A 19,472-nucleotide genomic window follows, 5' to 3' on the forward strand; every position below is an offset into this window, starting at 1 on the left:
TAGTGCGCAAAACTGGCACTACAGTTTTTAATACTTGGAGGGTGCATTCTGTTTTTAAAAGAATGGTGTAGACAGAATCATTCTATTAAATATATTCTTTCTGCTGCATATTGAATAAATACTGCTGGGCAAAAGCTTCACTATCTAGAAACTAATTTTAATTTCTTTACATGACCTGTAATTCTGTTAAATTAGCAATTCCGGGTTAGTCGAGATATGCTACTGAATAATATATAGCATAATGGTAAGTTGGCTATGATATTCAACTACAGCAACACTTTCATAATCCTGAGGAAACTGTTAGAGCAGTCCCAATTCATCTGCCTGCCACCGAGCCATGACTCTCTGCGTTGTTTTTTTTAAAGTACTCTCACTGCAATCCACTTGTCCAGGTTGAAACTAAAGACCAGTTCAAGTGTATCTGCCAATCTGTGGTTGTCACCTTAAAGGCCTTTGCCTGTACTAGGAATCAACATTTGAAGTCCTCTCTCTAGTTTCAACTGCTCCAGCTGCATACAGTGTTTGGCAGAACTGACCTGGTGGACAGGGAAGAGTTCAAACGTTATTCCTTTTCATGGGTTTCCACCATTGAAATACATTTTGATAGCAACTGAAAACAACAAATTTCAGTCAGCCCTTATTTACCTAAGGTGGCCAGTAGGACCCAAATACATTATTCACCATATTAGACCTAAAGCTATTCCTCTTGCTATACGTTGCTTTAGGGCCAGTTTATTCATTCAGCAGACTCAAGCAGATGAGTGTTTCCTGGGCGGCACCACAGTTGGGGGACCACATTTTTGAATTTGTATTCCAAATGAAGGGGAACTTCACTGCATGCAGGAAAAGTAGCATGTCAAGGAGATGACTAGGCTGAACCCTTCTCTGTCATATGTTAGATTTGTATGTGCAGGTAGTTATTTTTCCATGGAGGAGCATTCAAACATGAAACATCCTGTCACCTGCAGCCTAAAGTAGTATAGTCCAATATACCACTTATTTCTCTTGAATATATCAGTGGGCCTTTAGTTTGGAGTAGTAGTGGCAGTAGTCTTGTTGACTATTCAGCAAGACTATTCTGGTGAAAATTACCTCTAGACTCCACATGGATCCTTGTATATTTAATGTACACAGGTATATGGAAGAGCCAGTGATATTAATGGGATTTGCATATGTTAATGGATGCCCGAACTGGAAACTTGAATTCCCACATTTGTGCTGAAGTCAAGCTCTTCATAAATCTTCTAAAAATCTGTGCAAAAAAGGGAAATAGTACTTGTTAGAGAACCATGTAGGTATCCACAAAAATATTGCAGTTTGGGTATTTTGTGCTTCCTCCTCCCTTCGTTATATCCCCTCCCCCTTTTGTTATTTACATTGTTGTAGAGAGATTTGTGAAGTGGGGTGTCTTCTGATTGCTGGATTTCTGCTGGATTAATGTGATATACCTCACATAATTTTAGTCTTCTTCCTAAAGTGAAAAAAAAAGAGTACCTGAGGCAAACTTTTTTTTAACCTCCTTTTTTTAATATAGAAGGAATTTTGTACTTTCCAAATAATTCTGCAGTCCTTAAGAAACAATATTTCCCTTTTGTTTTGCATAAGAAACTTTCACTACAGTGTCAGACCTGTGTTCAGGATACTGGCCTGCAGCAAAGTTTTCTATGACTTTCTGCTGTTTTGGATTATAAGGTAAAAGTGCTAAGAAGAACACATTTTCCGAAGTGTAGCCATAGTGTTAGAACTTTAACATATTTATTGGGCTTTTCAGATTATTGGGCTATTCAGATAATTCTTAAAAGAGCCTCCCTGTGTGCTAACCTGCAGTGCTGCAGACGGACTAACGTAACTGTCCACAGAAACGTCGGCATGATTATTTCATGTACAAGCCAGTCTCTCTCCTTCTTTTCAGTAGTAATACGCTGCAAATTGTTGGTTAGTTTTATCTAAATTATTGTCTCTTACTGCCCAACCGTAAGACTCAAACTGCAGCTGCATGAGCTTATTTCTGGCTCCAGGCTCTCTGTGTGAATTGTGTGTTATATTGTGATGCCATCCTGTCTCACAGGGTGGGAAGGCAAATACATAGCATGATGGCTCATAGTGTTGACTGAATGGATCCATTGGCATTGGCTTTCCCTGCTGTGGACACAGACCAATATAACTACGTATCGGTATAGTACTATCATGTGATTAAGACCAATTGTCTTGCACCTCTCCTACATGTAGAGTGTTGGACCACCTGCTGTTTTCATTAGGGTTACGGTAAAACCAATGTTCTTTGGGCGTTCTTCCCTGTTTTCCTTCATTAATTTTCTTTAAACCCAGCATATTGACACACGTTTAAAAACTGATACATTGCTTGGTATTTAGCAGGTGCTGCTCTGTTCTGTTTTGTTTTAACACATAAAGACATATTATTTGGTCCAGTTTTTATCACACTGCTGTTTTCTACATTCCTTTGCTTTTTACTTCACTTTGATGAACACTGATCTCTTCAGCTTTTTTGCTTTGCTACTTTATTTTCTGTAATCTAAGTTAATTTACAATGCTCCTGGGCTATGCTGTTTGGATACATGTATGCTTTCCTCTTTGCTTTAGGCATTATCCTACCTCCTTTTTTATTCTGCTTTCTGGATCACCACAGCATGCACAAACCACAGAACACAGTTGTTTGGATCTGAGCCATCATTTGGTTTTTATGCCTCCATAAAGGGATCCTATTCTTGTTATGAAAGTTTCATAAAGTACTCTTTCATTTTACAGTTGATTGCTGTGTATGATGAACAAGATTCACTCCCCAAGGCTGATGACACCAATGGTAGTTTGACAGATGGATACAGCCCGGATGCTTTTGAGACTGATGTAGCTGCCCAGCTGGCTGCATTTCAGCCAATTGGAGGAGAGATTGAAGTGACACCTTCTGCTTTAAAACTAGGTATGTGGTCATGGTTTTACATTTTTAAATAGTTTATTATCTTGGACGAGAGATATGTGCTGTTACTGCAGTTTTCTTGAGATACTTGCCTTCTTCAGGGCTTGTGTAGGCTAAGGAAATATGCATGAAGGAGTGCTTCCTCCCGTACCAGCTTGGCCACTCACTAAAGTCACCAGCTGATGCCTTTCTCCAAATACCACCTCCATTGGAGGGATTTTTTGCTGTCCCAAATGCCTATTCCAAGGAGGTACCCATGATGCCAACTTTTTTATTTACCCAGACATTTTAAAGCATTTGTACTACCTTAAGTTTTTAACATTTTCTGACTTTCAATTGCACTTTTATCTGTTGATTGTTCTATATGAATTTATTGTTATTTTATCTGTTTTAAGTGGCTTGCAAACAATTGCTTAAGCAAGGTGGACCCTGCCCACAGACTTACAGTCTAAAAAGAAGGGCACACAAGGAAAAAGGAGATGTAAGGGAGAGGGAATCCTTCAGAAAAGTCTCTAAGAGTTTTCTCCATTATAAAGACCTGTGTTGAAATGTGTTGGGAAGTCCATTGGTGTAGCTGTTACTTTTTTTATTTTTGTTTCCAGCCTTACACCTGTTTTTTTCTGATACCTATTGGTACTGTGGTTTAGGTGCAATCCTATGTGGAGAGGCGGCCGCCTCCGAACTCAGAGGCGACCGCCTATCCAATGCAGGGCAGGAGGAGCACAGAGGAGATCGTCTCCTCTGCGCTCCAGCCACCCTACATTCGCGGCTAGACAGCCTAGCTGCAGGACATTGGAGCATGGGGTGGGGAGGCCGGACGGCACATAGGAAGCATCATACTGGCACTTACGCAGTCCTCACCCCTCGCTGCCCCTGGGATTGCCCCCTTTTGCCCTGCTCAATGCTGCTGTTCCGAGCACAGAGCCTGGGGATGATCTGTGTCACCAAGAGGTGGCGGGGGAGGGGGCGTGGAGGCAGTTCTCCAGGAACCGACCTCAGAGCTCCAAGGTTGATTCCCAGAAACTGACCAATCCTATGGCCATATAGCTGCTGGCTAGCAGCCATAGGATTGCGCCCTTAATAATTGTGAAGACAAAGGGGCATATCTGGTATTGTTCAGTGTTAGAGAGGTCTAGATTTAGGTGCACCATCAACTACCACATAATTTTATTGGCTGTTAAGATGGTAAGTGGAAAGAAATTATTAGCAAATATTATTAAGAAAATAAAATAATATACATTACTGTTTCACTTGCTCATTGGCATAGTAATCCTTAGGTTATTTTTAACAATTGAACTAAAAATCCTTAGTAGTTGAAAACTGTAGAACATGGGAAATCAAAATGGCATTGAAAAAGTTTGAATTCTCATTTGGTGGGGAGTTATAGCCAATGTAAATAAAATCATAATCATAAAATGGAACTTTAAAATGTGTGCCCTTGCTTTGTCTCCCTTTTCACATCTCATTATTCCTGAATATTTCCTTAAAACATACTGCATGTGCCCATTCTATAACTTTATTCATTTGTGTTGTCGTCCCCCCCACCTTCTTCCCCTTCTTTTAGCCCATACTCTCCTAGAGACTAACGAAAGACCAAACTTAACCCTGTTCTGGGCATTCCTGTACCTACTTAGCCAAACACATGATTGGGGAGCAGGATTGTGCTTCATAGCCCTGTCCCCACATGATGCAGAGAATGTTGCAAAGGAGACTCCTCCTTTGCAGATGTCCACACTGTATGCACAGATGCCAAGAAGTCAGGGTGACATGACATCAGAAGATGGGCTATGTAGTGAAATTCCGAATAAAGCTCTTAAGACAGTTTCTAAGTCTGTACTTCCCTATTCACATTTTTAAAAGTGTGTAGGGAAGCCAGTAGAAAATGTCTGTAATAGTGAAAGGTTTCAACCCCACATGTGAGACATGTAAACTCTGGAGAGAATCCCTAAGGTGTTTGATAGTTGCTAGTTTAGTGCTCATGTGTTACCCTTCTGATACTTAAATGTTTTATGTCCACATCCATTGACCACTATTTTTAGTGGAAAGGAGCGATACAAATGTAATAAAATAAATAAATCACCTGTGTGCACATACGTGTGTGTGTGTGTGTGTATTGGAATGTTATATGGGAAGCGGTCCTCAGTGTTGCTAATGGTTCTAGGAAGCACTATAGCTTCAAAGCCAAGCCATACTTCACAGGTGGAGAAAATGGGGCAGTATCCAGAGCTGGCAGTCTGCCAGCACCAATCACATTGCACTACCAGGAAGTTTCACAGCATAACCCAGGAAACTAGCCAAACAGCCACTTCCAGAACAGGACAAGTCAGTGGAGCTCTCTTCTACAAGCTCCCCTGACTTATCCCATTCCAGCAGCAGTAGTTTCTTCTAGTTTCCATTGTGCTCGCTTGTGCTGGCTTCTTGTCGCACTTGCAGTGGTTTCTGCGAGTGCAGCAGCAGCACTGGATACTGCTCATGGTTTTGTATAGTTTTTGTTGTTGTACAATTGCTTTTGCTGTAAGCTGCCTTGTGATTCTAGTTGAGACTTCAAGGCAGGTTACTAGTAAACAATCAGTCTCTGGCATCTCAGTACAAATAATACAGGTGGAAACTTCTACATGAGACCCCGAAGTGATACTGCATTCATTTTGTTTCTGGGTCAGATAAACCATGGATCGGGCTTGGTTTAAGACACCTCCTTACTATTTTTTTTAAATCCTGTTTTGAAGGTGAGTAAAGAATGAGTGGTAATCTCACTTATCCAAACAGCAACCACAATAATATCACATGTAACTTATATGCCAGTTGGAAGTTGACAAGAAAGTTTGACACAGTCGTATTTGATTTGAAAAGGGAAACTGCTCAAGAATGAGGGGATTATTTAGAAGGAAGTTGAAAGGGGTAAAGAGATGCTTGGAGGTTCTTTAAAACTACAATAATAGAAGCTCAGGAAAGGTACCATCAAGTCCAAGAGGATGCCAGCTTGATTAATGAGCAGAGACAAGGAAGTTATAAAAGGCAAGAAGGCTTCCCTCAGAAAATGGAAATCTTGCCCTAATGAGGAGAAGAGAAAGAAGCACTAACTCTGCCAAAACAAACATAAGTTGACCATTGGGAAAATGAGAAAAGAATCTGAGGGACAAATTGCTAAATATACTTAGGGCGCAGTCCTACGGGGATAGTTGGCTGCCTCTGAACTTGGAGGCAACTGACTATCCATGCAGGACAGGTGGAGCTTGGAGGGGGTCTTCTTCTCTGTGCTCCAGCCGTCCTGCATTAGCGGTTAGGTGGCCGATTTCAGCTGTCTAGCCAGGGCACCTCGGAGTGGGGTGGGGGAAGGCGTAACAGCACTTCCATTGTTCCCTCCCCTTCCTGCCCCCAGGAACGCCCCCTTTTCAGTTGCTCCATGCTGCTCTTGCAAGTGCGGAGCCAGGGACGAACTGTGCTGCCTACGAGGCGGCAGGGGAGAGAGTGGGGAGCCGGTTTCCTGGGAACTGACCTTGGAGTGCTGGCTCCGATTTCAGTTCTCAGAAAACAAAACATCCTATGGCCATCTAGACGCTGCCTAGCAGCCATAGGATTGTGCCCTTACTTACTTATTGACTGCATTCCTATACTGCCTGACTAAACCAATCAAGGAAGTTTACAAAAGGTCAAAAACATCAAAACCATAATTAGATAAAAACATAGTCAAACAGGCAGAACAACATGAACAATCATAACAATTTTAAAAGCCAAGGTGAAAATGAGTCTTGATCCCTTTCCTGAATGCAGGGAGAGTGGGGAGAAGCAGGCCTCTGCAAGCGAAGGTGTTGTCCAAAGGGCCTCTCCCGCTGATATTAATAACTGAGCAGTTTATCCCAAGACAGGGGGTCTCTCAGATAGCCAGGCCTTAAGCCATTTAGAGCTTTAAAAGTGAAACCCAACACTTTGAATTGAGCCCTGAAAACGATTGATAACCAGTGCAGATCTCTCAGTATTGGGGGTATAAAAACATTACGAGCAATAATAAAATATATATATTTAAATTATCAGAAGCCAAAAGTTGGCCAGAGAGGTAATTGGACTATTAAAATGACAAAGGAGTCTTAAAGGAGGATGGGAGGGAGACTGCAGAAAAGTCGAAAGAGCTCTTTGGCTGGGTTCGCAAGATTATGTAGGAGGAAATAAGCCACAGTGGCTTATTTCCGACACAGCACGTGACCGCACATGCAAGTCACATGCCAGGAGGTTTGCATAATTAAGCTTTCTGTCACAATTTTCCATGTCATGTGAACCAGACAAGGATGGGGCTTGCTGGAGCTTACGTTAAAAGCTCTAAATGACTAGGGAACCAAGCACCTGAAAGAGTGCCTCTTCCAGTACCAACCTGCCTGCATACTAAGGTCATCAGACAATGCTCTTCTCCAAACCCAACCCCAACAGAGGTGAGGTTTGTTTCAACAATGGAGGGGGTTTTCTTGCCAGCAGTACCTCAGCTTTGGGATACCCTCCTTAGGGAGGAACACCTGGTGCCAACTTTGCTGTCTTTTCAGCACCAGGGAACACCTTTTTTATCAGCTGCTGTTTTGAATGTACTTACTGGTTTAATTTTTACAGGTTGGTTCATACTGGGGGAAGTGCTCTTTTAGGTACTTGGGTCCTAAATCGTTTAGAGTTTTGTACACAAGTACCAACATCTTGAATTGAGCCCGGTGGTACACAAGCAGCCAGTGCAGTGCTTTGAGGATCAGTGTCACATGATCCCACTTAACTGCCCTGCTTAACAGGGCAGCTGCATTTCACCCCAGCTGCAGCTTCCATCTTTAAGGATAGCCCCACATAAAAGCAACCCAGTTGTGAGGTTATTAGAGCATAGATAATTGAAGCCAGGCTATCCTGTTCCAGGAGTGGCCATAGCTGCGAGCTAGGCATAACTCACTTCTCACCACCTGAGACCACCTCTCCTGACACTTTTGAGTCCAGGAGGACCGATAGACTATGGATCAATTCCTTTAGAGGTAGTTCAACCCCATCCAGAACAGGCCGTCTCCTTAATTCCTGGACTTAAGAACCACCTACCCACAGCAACTCTGGTCTGGAATCTATTGGCTGGACTGGATGCATTATTTTTCCTGTCATAGATTTATCAGGGCAAAGTTTATATTGTTACAGTTTGGTTCCAGTCCACAGCAAGCCATGATCGTGCAAAAAGGCCCTTCGTGTCTGTCTTTGTTATAGAAGATGGCAAGACAGATACCAGTGCCTGAGCTTATTTTTCCAGGAAGAGTGTCAGAAGAATTGAGTCTTTATAAAGCTGAGATGAAGTTCTAGTAGGGCTTATTGACAAATTAAAAATGAACAAGTCACTGGGTCCATATAGCAGCCTCCCAAGAGTTCTTGAAGAAAAGAACTGGAATGTGAAATTGCTGATTTTTAACAATAATGTGCTACTTGTCCCTATAGTTGGCCCCCATAATAGTGGATTGGACAGCAGCTAGTGTAATACCAATTTTTTAAAAGGGATCCCGAGGCGATCCAGGTAATTACAGGACAGTCAGCTAACATCTATGAGGTTAATTAGTGGAAAGCATAATTAAAAGATAGAAATTATTAAACATAAAAAAACAACTTTCCCCAACCTGATGCCCTCCAGATGTTTTGGACTTCAACTTCCAAGAGTCCCAGCCAATATAGCCAATGGCTAGAATTGCTGGAAGTTGTAGTTCAGAATATTTGGAGGGCTCTAGGTTGGGGAAGGCTGATACAGAACAGCAAGATTTGATGAGGACAAACCAATGTGGCTTGTGCAAAGGGAAGTCCTGCCTCACCAATCTTTTGGAGTTTCTTTGAGAGAGTCAACAAGCACGTGGATAGGGATGATCCAAATGATACTATATACTTGGACTTCCAAAAAGTTTTTCACAAAGACCTTCACCAAAGGCCTCTGAGAAGACCTAGCAGTCCTGAGGTAAGAGGACGGTTTCTCTTATGGCTTGGTAATTGGTTAAAGAACAGGACGCAGACAATAGGCGTGAATAGGCAGTTCTGACATTGGAGGAAGTAAGAAGTGAGATTCCCCCAAGGATCAGCATCGAAACCGGTGCTAATTCACTTGTTTATTTCTCTACACAGCTTAAAAATGTGATTAGGAAAATGCATTCTTAGAAGTTGCCCTCTCAAGCTCAGAAACTGATCAGATCCACACCTACTTAGTTTTAACTGTGCTACAACATGAGGTATTCTCAGCCATTTGCTAGGCCAGCAATAGTTGCTTCTGCTACCCATGTTTATGGAACTTTAAAAAGAGAAAAGACTGCTAGAAACTCAGTAGTTAAATTGTATATGCAGCTGGAGCCATGACTGCCAACTCAAGGACTTTTCCCTTCATACTGAGGTTTTTTGTTTGGTTGATTGTTTTGTATCGAAAGTGCACTATAAAGCTCACCTTGGGTCTAAAAATCAAACTGGTTGGTTTCTGGCTTCTGTATCACAGTGTTAATAAATATTCTGCTATTGTTTACATCTCTGCAACTACTTTCTGCCCTCCACCACAATAGTTTAAATCCATAATGCAAATGAAAACGTCCTGTCCTATTTCTGCATGACTGGAATACAATCTGACTTGCTTAATTATGGGTGAGCTGACCCTGCTTAGGAAATTTTTGAAAAACAAAGTGTTGGAGGGTGGTTTTAATTAGAAAAGATATGAGACTTGGTATAGTGGGAAGAAAGCGTGATCAGAATAGAAAATCTACATGTTGATCATTTTTGTGCATCTTCCTTGGTCACTGTTAAACGCAATGGTCTAGAGAGTTTGCATCCATGTATCCAAGGTATTCTTTTGTATATTGGAAACTTATCTTCTTAGGGCAGCTCCATTCTTGAAATGGCAAACTTGTTTGCGTGTTCATCAGTAGTGTATCTCATGGAAGCACTTTAAGTATGGATATATTCAAGTGAATATGCATCTGGGAACAATGTCCAATTGGGTTTCCCAACTGCGTGCACATGACTGTCTGTTACCAGCACCTTTATATATTTATTGGAAGAAAAACAACTGTAACACCAGTATACATGCATCAAACACATTGACCATATAAAGTGTGCAGCTACCTGTAGTTGGCCCCATTCCAGCTTTATACTGTAGAAGGGTTTTAAAAGTCACCTTTAAAACCCTTCTAGAGTATTAAAAAAAGTCTAGCAACTTCTGGAAGCTTTTCTCAGGCAACACTAGGAGACTTTCTGCTCTGAGTTTGCATCTGTAGCATGTAGGATCTGAGGATTGGAACCAAATTGTAACAAAATAAACTTTGCCCTGGTAAAATCTTCAACAGGCAAAGTAATGGGTCTAATCTAGCCAACAGATTCCTGACTAAATAGAGGTGCTGTGGGGCCAGGAATTAGGGAGATGGCCTGCTCTGATTGTGGTTGAACTCCACAAGGCAGTACAGTTGACTTCCATGTCATTGAAATTTTAATCAACAACTAAACACGTATTCGTTCGCCAGGGCTTTTGGGGTGTTAGCTGGCCCTGGGACCTTACTGCTTTAAGAACCAACCTGTGCCATAAGATTGGCCAGGACACACTTGCTCTCAGCCCCACCAGTAGGCATGGCCCATGGTGCAGTGATGTGAAGTAGGGCCCTCTTGGTGGAAATGCTCTGATTATGGAATTTTCTCCACAGGGAAGTGCAGTTGGCTTCCATGTCACTGAAAGTTCAGTCAGCTACTAAAAACGTATTTGTTCGCCAGGGCTTTTGAGGTGTTAGCTGGCCCTGGGACCGTAGTGCTTTAAGATTATGTGTGTTGTGTTTTGTTCTCAGTTGCATGTTACACTTGATATTTTTAATTATGTGCAAATAATGTGCGTTTTATTACGTTGTGTACCACCCTGGGCTGCCTTGGGACGAAGGGCAGTCTACAAATAAAAGTACTATTATACTTATAAGTATTAACCACTTATAAGTCCCATCAGTAGGACAGTGTTGAGCACATGCTTAATTTTCCCAGGCTCGGCGTCAGAACACGGCATCCTTAGGCAGCTGCCAGGACCCACTGCTGATGCCTATGCCCAACTTTGCAATCATGTTTGGGTCCAGTAGCTGCCATTTTAATTTCCCGCAAAGTCCTGCGGTGATACTACATCAGGAGCAGTGTACGAAATTTAAATAGTGGTGCCCGAGCTGTGAGGTAAGGTGGAGGAGGTCCCCCTGAGGGCACTTGACCCAGGGTCCTCTCAGTACCTGAAACCAGGCCTCAACTCTTTCACTGAGAGAATTGGGACTGAAAAGTGCTTAGTATTGGCTAGATCAGCCCAAGTGCTTCTAAACATTTATTTTATTTTTAAAAACACTTGATATACCACCTTTGTTCAATTATTTTCAGGGTGGCTTACAAAAATTAAACCAGTAAGTACGTTCAAAACAGCAGCAGATAAAAAAGGTGTTCCCTGGTGCTGAAAAGACAGCAAAGTTGGCACCAGGTGTTCCTCCCTAAGGAGGGTATCCCAAAGCTGAGGAACTGCTGGCAAGAAAACCCCCTCCATTGTTGAAACAAACCTCACCTCTGTTGGGGTTGGGTTTGGAGAAGAGCATTGTCTGATGACCTTAGTATGCAGGCGGGTTGGTACTGGAAGAGGCACTCTTTCAGGTGCTTGGTTCCCTAGTCATTTAGAGCTTTTAACGTAAGCTCCAGCACTTCCAAATTGGGCCCAGATTTAAGATTGACAAGATGTGATCCTTTCAAGTAGTGCCAATGAAACATTCTGGCAACTGCATTCTAGACTTCTGAACCATTGTAGTATGCAGCCCTATGTAGTTAAATATATATACAGAGATTTGTTTTTGGAAAAATGTCTTAAAATAAATGTTGAAGCCTTTAAAACGTTTACTGTGCTCATGATATGTACAAATTAATACATTCAGATATTGACAGTCTCAGTACTGTGGACTAGTTCTCTGGTTTACGCATTTGGCTATATTTATAGGTTTTAATTCATGTGTCCTTGTGTTGCCTGGCTCTAGAATGTTTTGAAGATTAATCTTCACCCTGTATGAAAAAGAAATAAGCTTTTGCCATGCATCTACTTAGACCACAGCCTCTTAAGTATTTTCTGTGTTTGTAATACAAGGTTTAATATTGTCCTCTGATCCTGAAAGAGAGATCTTTCTCACACTCTTTTTTTATACCAAATAAAAACATGGTACAGTTAAATAGTAGGATCAAGTCTTATTGCTAAGAGTGACTTAAGTTGGACTCTAAAGTCCATGTATGTATGTAATAAGAACATAAGAGCCATGCTGGATCAGATCAAGGGTTGATCTAGTCCAGCATTCTGTTCACGCAGTGGCTATCCAGCTGCCCTCAGGAAACCCAGAAGCAGGACATGAGTGCATTTTTTAAATGAACATTTTTTTGCGGATATAATCTATACTTGTGTGGTCCTACAGGGCTTAATTGGAATAAAACTTGCAAAAGGTTAAATTGAACAAACTTCTGTTTAGAACTAGTTATACAAAACAATGGAACAATTTGCTATAGAGAGCCAAATAAATGCGTAAGTAATCTACTAACATACTTTGTTGGCAAAGTTAGTAACATATATTAAGCATCACTATATGTTAAGGCACATAGTTGCTAACAAGGGTAAGATGAGGATACTTGAAAGCAAATGAGAAAAGGCAGTGTTGTATAGAATCAAATCAATAGTTTAGAATTTATCATCTGCCAAGACAGAACCTAGGAAATTGGGGTTGGTAGCTGTCATGAGCAGAAATGTGATTTTCTGACTAGAGTAGTATCAACTGTATTGGAATTTGTTCAGAATATTTCTGTCAAAGGTAGTTAGAGATATCAAAGAAGTCTACAATATTGAGCACTTTAGTGGGGAAGCAAAAGCTAGAAATGGTAGATGTTAGAGAAAAGTGCTAGGTGGTAGGACAGATATGATGTCTGGTATTACCACCACTGATGCCATGTTTGCTTTGGAAGATGTTGGAAGAGAGTAGTCAGTGTCATGGTTTTTTGTTTGTTTCCTTGGGAGTTATGTCAAACTCCCAAGGAATAAAGAAATCCATTATCTGAAAAATTCAAATAGTGAACACCATTGAGAACAATATAATTTTAAAGTGCAGAAAAGGCCAACTAAAATGATCGAACAGCTGGGATTGTTTAGCTTGGAAAAACGGAAAGTAAGGGGAGGCATGATAGAGGTGTACAAAATTATACATGGTGTGGAGAATGTGGATAGGGAGACAGTTTTTCCCTTCTGTCATAATACTAGAACCCAATGGGGTCATCACATGAAGCTGATTGGGCGGTTCAGAACAGATAAAAGGAAGTGCTTCTTCACACAGCACAAACTATGGAATTTGCTACCACAAGACGTAGTGATGGCCACAAATTTGGATGGCTTTAAAAGGGGGTTAGACAAATTGCTGGAGGAGAAGGCTTTTAATCGCTACTAGTCCTGATCGCTATGTGCTACCTCCAGTACCAGGGATAGTATGCCTGTGTACACCAGTTGCTGGGGAACTTGGGCAGGAGGGTGCTGTTGCACTTGTTTCCTGCTTGTGGGTTTCCCGTTGACAGCTGGTTGGCCACTGTGTGAACAGAATGCTGGACTAGATGGACCCTTGGTCTGATCCAGCAGGGCTCTTCTTATGTTCTTAAAAGTCCCACTAAAATAACATTTTTTTAAAAAGTAAAAGAACACATTAACTGATAGGTTTGGCTCAAGGTTTTGCAAGGCACATTTCCATTTTAAAAATAATGCTGCTTAAATTAGTGGATAGGTTTTCAGAGTATTAGGTTTGATTTGAGATTTGATTTTAACTTTACTGCTACATGAGCTAAGGCAACAAGGCAGACCCTTCCCAAGAATAAGTCTAGTAGGTCAAGCTGGCCTAGTTGCCCTTGTGCTTGAATCATACATAGTGGATTACATATTTGATGCATATTGCAACTTGATGTAATGACTTGTGAATAATTAAAGCCCAAGCCAAGAAAAAACCCAAACTGAATAGAAAACAGGATTTATTCTCCAATTTAAAAGAAGTTTGTCAATGTGTAATACTTGGCATGGAATGAGTAATTAAAGTTGCTATCAGCAGCAGTTCCTCCCTTGAAAAACAAAGCTAAAATATTGCATGTCTTGGTCTCTGGCAGATTTAACTTTTCTGTGGAATGTCTAGTATGGAAGAGCCTCAAAGGGGCAGGAGATGTATCTGTCGGCTGATTCCTGTTCGTTTCAAGGGAAAATAATAAAACATAATTGTTTAATCCCAAAATTCTCAATTTCCCTGGTAACACATTCAACCAATGGAATATCCAGGGTTGGATCCTGGATCTGCCTTCCACGAGAGGAGAAAGGGCTTCACTTGCAGAAGGTCCCTCCACCTGATTTTTGAGGACCACCCCACACCCATTCAGGAGGGTCTCATGACTTAGATTCCTGCATTGAGCAGGGGATTGGACTCGATGGTCTTATAGGCCCCTTCTAACCCTACTATTCTACGATTATTCTATGACTCCCTGTGTAGCTTTCTCAGGGGGCTGGAAGAGATGCTGTGGGAAGGGCAGGGAAGTCCATTTCAATCAGCACAGTTGATCCATGGTAAGTCTGGATCTAACCCTTAGCTTACAGTTTATACCATAGAGGGGAAGGGTGATATGTACTTGGTTAACCTGTAAATGGCGCCAGTAAATGAAAGTGAAAGGATATGGTTAGGAACAACTTCTTTTGCCATAATTGAGAGCCAATGTAAATGACGATAACAGGTATTGATAAGAGTGTGAAATCAACTTAGACTGGAATCAGGAACCTATCATCAACAGATGATCCCACATTTTGATCAGAGAGCCCATCTGAATGAATTTTGCCATCTCCCTCCCTCCCTCCCTCCCTCAAATGCAAATATGGTTCGCCTGGCACCTACATTGTACTCCTTTCGGCGCCAGGTGAAGACCTTTTTATTTTCCCAGGCATTTTAGCATTTTAGCTTTCTAAACTTTTAGCTTTGCTGTTTTAAATCCGTATTTTAAACTCCTGCAGTGCTGCTAGGTTTTATTGTGGTTGCATTGTTATATTGTGGTTTTAATGTTCTATATATTTTAAATTGTTTTATTGTGTGCTGTTTGGTTTTAATTTTTGTGAACTGCCCAGAGAGCTTCGGCTATTGGGCGGTATAGAAAGGAAATAAATAAATAAATAAATAAACAAACAAATGTCTTCAAGTGTATATTTTAGTGATATATTGAACTATGAATTTTGGAGGCATCTAGATAAAATCAGAACACCTCCGTAATATTATCCTGTTTCAAGTTGTTTGCAAACGATAGGAAATCCTTTTGGGCTAATTAGTCTTCATTCTTGGCCCTGCTCCAAGGATAAATTAATCTGGAAACAGTTGAAGGAAAACATTTCTTGTGTTTGAATCAGGATTTAAAAAACAACAACTCACATTTATCACATTTGATGGAAGAAAGACTTGTTTTAAATGTTGCAAGATTTCAGTTGACACAGCATGGTAGCTGCTTTTCTGAGTTATCTGAAGTTTTTGACTGGTCTTAGAGTTGAATGACATGTAGAGTACATTGGCAATGATAAAAGTATGCATGTTGAGGACCTGTTGGAGACATAGACTGGTAGCCTTGCCAACTGCAAACACAAAACATGTTTATCTAGTGATGATAATTCAGGAATTATTTGAGGACCCTTAATAATTGCTGATTTTCTGAGACTCATTGGCATGAGTTAGGCTGCATCACGCTCTCTGTCATGTTTTAGAGTTCCAGACAGATTAGTTTTCCATTCTAGTACTCTTGTATACTGGAAAAACTAAGTAATGGCTGATTATTTTCCAAGATGCCATTAACTCATTTAAAAGAGTCTTCCTTTTTGTTCTGCTAACTACCGGTTTGGCTCTTAGAGTGTCATCTAGTCATTCCTTTAAAAAAAAAAAGCCGTTCTGGACATGTGTGAAGTTGTTACGTAACCTTGTTAGAATGTGTGCATGGAAAATGATATAATTATAGCAAGTTCCCTAGTGCCATATTTCTATCTTTCATTGTTTTTGTCTTTAGGGACTCCACTTTTGGTAAGAAGGAGCAGTGATCCAGCACTGGGCCCACCCAATGACTTTCCTGCAGGAAGTTCATATGCCGCTGACCATGTTCTGAAGACTTCCGTGTTGGTAGGTATTTTATGCTTCTGAACTCTGATATTGCTCTTCCTAGCATTATTAGGCTTCTTAGAAATTATGGGTTGCATAGTGTTGGTTGCATGAGGAGGGCAGCTCAGGCAACCAGTATTGCTCTTCCCTGTCTTCCACCTGCAGCTCCCTGTACTCTCTGGAAACCCTGTCCAGAAGCTAAGGGGGTCCTCCTCAATAATGGGGGCTGTGTTGTACCGGGCTGAAGCGAGAGGTGGGAAATCACCTGAAATCAAGCAGAGGAATCTTGGTGCAAGATCCCACTGCCTGATTTTCAGGTGTTCCCCCCTCCACCCTGTTGCTGCTGCTGCTGCCGTCATTGTAGTAGTGTAGTAGCTTGGATTTGACAGGATTACAGGCGGAGTTCCACTAGAGCTGTGGTGCTTTCCTGCCCCCTTCCCACACTCGCTTCATGCTGCTTGAAAAGTTGTTCTCAAGGGTTGTGGGAGCCTCCAAAAGGATGTTCAATGTGGCATGGACAGCTATAGTTGGAGGGGTGCTGTTGGTGGACAGCGGTGAGCAATCAAGAAAGAAAGGTGCTCAGAAGGCTCTTTGGAGCAATGCTGCTAATAATGATAATATATGTCTTGAGACATGGGCTGGGAAAAAAACTCACCTGGCATAGGTATGGCCTTATTTTAATCATGTATTACACACTTCTAAAGAAATATGCTGAGTACAGCATGTTATCATAAGACAAAGGCAGTTGTCAAGATGAGAGACAATAGGAGATTAGCTTGTAGTCACTCTTTGTCTCTTTCTTTTGTATGTATGTACATATGAATTAGGTTGCCAGTTTTGGCAGCACCATTTTTCTAACTTTATAAAATCCAGACTAGATTACATACTGTATTTAAAAACAACAACAACAAAAACCATCACAGCAGATTAAAATCTCAGTTTTTTACTCCATAAGAAGTTATTTAAATGATAAGATCAATACATCCTCAGATCATTTCCGCATTACTGTTATGCAGCAAACATATTATGGGTAGGCACAGGGCAAACTTGGGGCCCCTGGATAAGTGTGCATGGATGTTAAGGGATGAGCCCATGTGTCATTTGTGCCTTACATGGATGTTATGGGAAGTACAAGTGTAACATTGGTGTACCCCCAGCAAACACAATTGCTACGTAACTGGGGAGTGCCCCTCTCTGTTTCATGCTTTTACCCAGACCCATTGATCTGATGATCCTGATGCAGTTGTGCTGCTGAAGCTAAGCATGTCTGCCCCGCTAGTCTGTCTGAATGGGAAACAACCAAGGGAAACATATTTAAGCCACCTTGAGCTCCTCAGAGGTTGGGGAATAAAGCTAATAATAAAATTATAAAATGGGATGCTTACTAATTCCACTGAATTTGCAGCAAATGGTTTTGCTTGGTGTATGTGTAACTTTCTCAAGGTGACAATCAGCCATTATTGTTACATTTGTTCTTGGGTAGCAGCAGAGACATGGGAGATGACAAATGATTGCAAGAAGAGCATGGATTTTCTGCCTAATTCATTCTGTTGTTTCCAACAGACATGGGTTTTGCTGGCCCAGATAGTCAAGGTTCTCCCACCACCACTGCTAGTGAGGATGTGAGAATTTTTCTGCATAAAGCTATTAAATATTGGGGTAGATATTTGTGGAAAATTCTGCAGCATGTAGAATTTAATTTAATTTGACTGTGCATTATCTCTACAAAACTGCAGGTACTGAATGAGAATAGGCCCGTTTTTCCAGTGAGACTGAAGTATTACCTAATGTAGCTTGTACACCCCTATTTCTGCAAACAAATACGGACAGAAATCAAACAGTTCACAATGAGATATTTAACATGCATCTTATACATTAAGTTTGTCTAGAAATGGAAGTAATTAATCTTGCACTGATAGGCTGCACTACCAGGAAGATGGCTCAAAGGTGACACAGGAAAAGCTAAAGTTTAGTTCACAGAGTAAATTAAAAGTTGAGGATTTTCCTGATACAACATTTCAGGAAAAAAGGACCGACTTAGGCTGGGACACTGAGCCTTTCACCATTTCCAGGTTGTCTAACCAAGCTGGCTTCAGAATTATATACAGAACAGGCATTTCATATTTCTATCACAGATAGAAGCTAAGCCCGTTAAGTTCTTCTTTTTTTGTATATTTTGAGCCAAGTGACCAGGAGTGCGTATAGCTTGAAATGAAACAAAGGTTTATTACTTTGTACATGGTTTGCTGAACAATTGTCATGGAGCGGTTACAACAATTGTTAATCATTTTAAAGAAGAGTTTCATGCTGTCCAGTCAGTGAACTATACTGGGGGTGGGGTGGGGGTGCAGATACCATTTGCCTTAGAAGAATTGTCATTAGAGAGTAATGGTATACTATATTGCATAGTTGTTTATCCCTTACATACATAGTTACAAATAATTAATTGGAAAATTGCACATGATCTAAATTTGTAATACAGACTATGTAAATGCATTAAGTAGGCTAGGGGGAAATGGAACAATTTACAATGTGTATTAACCTAAAGGATGCTATAATATGTGCTCAGGCAAGAAGTATTTTCAATCTAGTCTTCTAAATTCAGCCAAGTTGTTTTTGTGAAATTAATAAACTTCAGGTCAGGTGTTGTTCTGAGATATGAACTAAGTATTGCTTCAATAAATCTGAACATGCCTATGGATTAATTAATATTAATAATTAATTTATTATGTTTAATTAATAATTAATTAAACATAATTAATTAACTATGTTTCTAAAATGTTTCATTGGAAATGATATTGAAGGTATGTTAAATGCTATTACCTTACGATAACAGTGTAGGTAGTTATGTTAAACTAAGTAGTAATTTTAAAGCTGAAATGAAGGTTGGGAAAAGGCTATAAATATTCATACACAGATAGATAGATAGATAGATAGATAGATAGATAGATAGAGTAACCAAGAGTATATTTTTATTGTGAGTTACATAATGGAACTGTGGGTTAGATGTGTAGAGTTACCTATAATTTTGAATGCAGTAGTTAGCTTGTTAGTTAAAGAAAGAAAAAGAAAACACCTTCCAGTGTTAAGAGTTTGGAATAAATTAATTTGATTTAGGACACAACCTCCAGACCTCTTTTAGGTACATACTACTATATGATCCCCCACCCCCTTTGAAAGCCAGTTTGTGCACTTCGTCACTGCATTTGCACAGCATGATAAGCCAGAATTCTCCAGAATTATTGTGAATGTTGGCTCCTGCTTTGCTCTTCCTCGTTACATCAGCTACTGAACAAATCAGGAAGGTTTGTTTAAAGTGTGTTGTCCGAACTGGGACTCCAGGCTTGTTGCTCACTTGAGAAGCCAGAAGCTTGACTTGTGCTTCT

The 19,472-nt window shown here is 40.7% G+C and overlaps 1 protein-coding gene across 1 annotated transcript in view; it reads left to right on the forward strand.

Moving 5' to 3' along the window:
* The window catches only part of PARD3B (par-3 family cell polarity regulator beta), a 679,914-nt gene that overhangs the window by 135,474 nt on the left and 524,968 nt on the right, over positions 1–19,472 (forward strand). The window contains exons 3-4 of the mRNA XM_084818423.1: positions 2,767–2,938; positions 15,998–16,107. Coding sequence (XP_084674549.1) covers positions 2,767–2,938; positions 15,998–16,107 — 282 coding nt within the window. The remainder of the gene's footprint in view (positions 1–2,766; positions 2,939–15,997; positions 16,108–19,472) is intronic.

This window comes from Heloderma suspectum, chromosome 1 (assembly GCF_057233095.1).
Source record: "Heloderma suspectum isolate Gila_16-S chromosome 1, 16-S_ref, whole genome shotgun sequence".
NCBI lineage: Eukaryota > Metazoa > Chordata > Lepidosauria > Squamata > Helodermatidae > Heloderma > Heloderma suspectum.